At 28.6% G+C, this 3,876-nt stretch overlaps 1 protein-coding gene across 2 annotated transcripts in view; it reads left to right on the top strand.

The window, feature by feature from the left end:
• LOC106679800 (peroxiredoxin-6) overlaps positions 1 to 3,301 on the top strand; it is a 32,076-nt gene extending 28,775 nt beyond the window's left edge. The window contains exons 1-4 of one of the 2 annotated variants that reach the window (XM_014419148.3): positions 28 to 202; positions 1,981 to 2,198; positions 2,282 to 2,357; positions 3,066 to 3,301. In XM_014419148.3, coding sequence (XP_014274634.3) covers positions 53 to 202; positions 1,981 to 2,198; positions 2,282 to 2,357; positions 3,066 to 3,194 — 573 coding nt within the window. In that variant the 5' untranslated portion in view covers positions 28 to 52 and the 3' untranslated portion in view covers positions 3,195 to 3,301. Of the gene's footprint in view, positions 1 to 27; positions 203 to 1,980; positions 2,199 to 2,281; positions 2,358 to 3,065 lie in introns of those variants that run through there. The other variant, XM_067046023.1, reaches the window with a different exon arrangement.
• The last annotated feature ends 575 nt before the right edge of the window (positions 3,302 to 3,876 follow it).

Here is a 3,876-nt window from a genome sequence, read left to right as displayed (position 1 = left end):
AAACGATTTTAATACATATTTGAAATGATAATAATTTTGTTTTAGTTGGTGCATGCTCTTCTCACATCCTGCTGACTTCACGCCTGTCTGCACTACTGAGCTCGGAAGAATTGCTGTACACAAAAATGAATTCTGTAAGAGGAATGTTAAGATTGTTGCACTTTCTTGTGACAAAATTCAAGCTCACACCGATTGGGTCAATGTGAGTATAAATTCTTTAATAAGTATTTAACATATAACTGCTTCGCCTTGATAGTGGCATAACTTTAAAAAAAAAATTAGTTTTCATTTTTATTTTGTATTAAACATATTCCAAAGTTAATAATAATAATATTCTTTAATTATTCTGAGATTGGTCCTTTTAGAATAATATTACAAGCACGAAAATTAGGCTTTAAAGCCTTAGAGTAAAATAAAAAAAATGAAATTACAGAACATTATTACAGAACACCTACCAAAAATGGGTTAGTAACAAAAATAATCTGTAGGATATACTCAGAAGAGAAAATAATGTTTGAAATATGTCCAACACAAAATACAATTAAAAATTTTCTATCTAAGTTGTGCCAATATCAAAGTAAAGCAGTGCTAGATTGTTCGTTGTTTTTATGGGAGATCAATGTACTTAGAATAATTGGTTTTGAATTTTATTTCATAAATATATGAAATAATTATTACATTTGTATATATATTAATAATTAATTGTATTATTTCAAATTATGAAGAAGATGGTTAGGGGAGATAGCGTAATTATTTTATATTCTTATTTCCTTTCATTACTATTTTATTTTATCTTTACTTTCATTAGTATAAAAAATGTTTACATAACTTTAACCCTACCTTAATTTACCTTTTTGTATCTTATCCTATGTCAAAATATTTGATTTCTTTTTTGTATCTTTTTAGCCCTGACGAAGCTCACTAAAGTAGGCAAATAAATAGTTGTTAACTAATTTTGTTCACTTTTGACCACACCTCTGACCATCTTCTTCATAATTATCACATTGGTTCGAGATATTGAGATATCCTTGTAGCATGTATTGTATACTGAGAAAAATAAAACAATAGTATTTTAAAAATAAAATAAAAACTAGACTGCCATTGATAATACTTTGATTATATTTGTTTGGTTCGCTTATGTTAATATCTGTTTTTGTTTTTTTTTATAACTACCTATTTCAGTTATTAGAGGGTATTTTAAATTAATTAATAAATAGCTTTCTTCCTTGGGATTGGGAATGTTTAATACACATTTTAATAACTGAAGTAATATCAACTTGCACGCATTTGAACTCTAAACTACATTCATTAAGTAAATAAAAAAAGCAATTCATAAAAAACAATAAATTCATTAAATTTTTTAAAAATATAAATCGATTTAAATTTTTTTTAATCACACTTTGAAGATTTTATTTATTTATTGACATTTACAACTGTATAAAAAATACAACAAGCAAATTTGAAGTAAGATCATAATGTTATAAAACAGCATGTAGAAAAACTACCCAGTAGTAGAACTCTAAAAACATTTTACAATATAAGGTCACGAGGTCATCTTCTTTTCAGGCGCCTCAGAGGATTGCCAGGAATGGAAGAGGAAGCAAGGTTAGAAACTAGTGGGTTTGGGTGGTTAATACTTAGGGAGTTTATAATGGAAGGAATGATATCGGGTTCGGGCTAGGTCGGTTACATAGGGAACTGTAGGTCTTTATGGATGGTTTTATTAGTAACAAAATAAGGAGCATTGAGGATTTTATGAAGGATTTTGGACTGTAACGATTGGAACTTAGAAGATAATTATGAAAAATTAGATTTAAGAGAATGTATATGGTGATAAGCATTTAATGAACAGTGTTTTATGTCATATTTCATTTAATGACCAGAGCCAATACTGATTCAAAATATATTGACCATAAATAGTAATGGTTCTGGTATAATGATGTTTTCAACACAATAATAATAGCTCACACCTTTTGCTAGGATATAAAATCATACTGTCAGGATATTCCCGGAGACTTCCCTTATCCCATAATCTCTGATGAAACCCGAGAGATTGCAGTCAAGTTGGACATGCTCGATGAGAGAGATCGTGATAATGAAGACACTGCCATGACAGTGAGAGCTCTGTATATAATAGACCCGGAGAAGAGGCTCAGGCTTTCCATGGTGTACCCAACTTCGACAGGCAGAAATGTTGAGTGAGTTAAACTGTTTTTAAAATGATATAATTTTTATTCGAGGCATATCAGCTGTCTTATTTATTTTGTTTTGTGTGTTACAGTGAGATACTGAGAGTAATCGATTCACTTCAGCTGACTGATAGATTGAAAGTGATTGCAACTCCAGCAAACTGGGTGGTATGTTGAATGATAGATTAATTTTATTTCATATGTTGGTACATCTTAACAGACCACAACAAAAGTTCTTGCATTCCACTATTTCAATTCCTTTAATAATATGAAACATTCTTAAATTTATTAATTCATTTAGTTTGAACAATTAGCAAAATATTACAATTTAATTAATCAAAAATTTATTGCACTTTTGACCTAACAAGAAACACTATTTTTTTATCTTCTATATTACAAATTTATACTGTACATTATCATACATTTATCTAACTCATAAATCATTTAAAATACATTTCAAAGTTTTTATTATTAATTATTTATCTTTTATTTGGCTGATGATTATTGCATACATTATTTATTATTTGAATTCCTTGGTTCATACTACACTAATATTTACTGGATTATATACGTTGATTTATTTCATGCATAACTATATCACAAGCATTATAATCTGTTATGAAAATTAGAATTGGGTTGTAGAGGTATATTTGATTTATAAATTTAATTACCACCGATTACATAGAGTTGTCTATCCAAAAACCAGACATGAACTATTACCTATTTAAAAAAAAAAAATTGTTTCCCCTCTTACTGTTCAATAACTAGTAGAGTACAAGTAGTTTTACTCAATTAGATATTTTCTTATAAGCGTTGATTTTTACTGAGCAGTTTGTAATTATTATTATTCTAAGTTATACTTTTATCTTGTTCTAGCCTGGTGACAAGGTCATGATCCTGCCGACTGTAAAGGACGAAGACTTGCCTAAATTGTTCCCCAAGGGCGTAGATAAAGTTTCCATGCCATCTGGAATAAACTACGTCAGAACTACCACTGATTATTAAAAGAAATTTTTAAATTAAAACAAAATAATACATTCACATTGTAAAGAGATAAGAATTGAAGTTTATTTCTGCTATAACAGTTAAATAAAAATTTATAAATAAATAAATCTAATTTGTATTATTTCCATGTATAACTCTCCCTCCATATCAACTTATTTCCAATGAGCTGCATAACATTCAACAGTTCATCACACCCAGATTAAACAGAATGCTCCATGAAAAAAAAAAAGACAGTTATGGTAATTTAAAGAGCCATAATTATTAATGTTGTACACTTCTTAAAACTATGGAATGAGGAAGAATGTTAAATCTTTTATAAGAAAATGAATTTAAAATAAAACTTCACAATTGTAAGAATATTAGCAATATGAAATTTGTTCTAATGAATAATATCGAACTATGAGATACATTTAAGTCCAAGGGCCCCACAGTTGCATCTTCTTTGAAAGCGTTCCTTGCATGAATAATTTTATCTTCCAAATCTAGCAAGAACACATGGCAACAAAATTACTAACAAACTAACTTTTACTTTCCTGGAATTGATATTTTTATGGACTGCCATAGAAGTAGGTTCTTCCCCCAGCTGATACTGATAGCTGATGACTTACTGTTACAAGGTACATAACTTGAAACAGTTAATTACACCCAGATAAAGAGTAAGATCTATGATAAATTTTTTTTT

This window comes from Halyomorpha halys, unplaced genomic scaffold, assembly GCF_000696795.3.
Source record: "Halyomorpha halys isolate HHAL.00 unplaced genomic scaffold, Hhal_1.1 Scaffold220.1, whole genome shotgun sequence".
NCBI classification, from domain to species: domain Eukaryota; kingdom Metazoa; phylum Arthropoda; class Insecta; order Hemiptera; family Pentatomidae; genus Halyomorpha; species Halyomorpha halys.
This window is presented reverse-complemented; position numbering and strand designations above follow the sequence as displayed.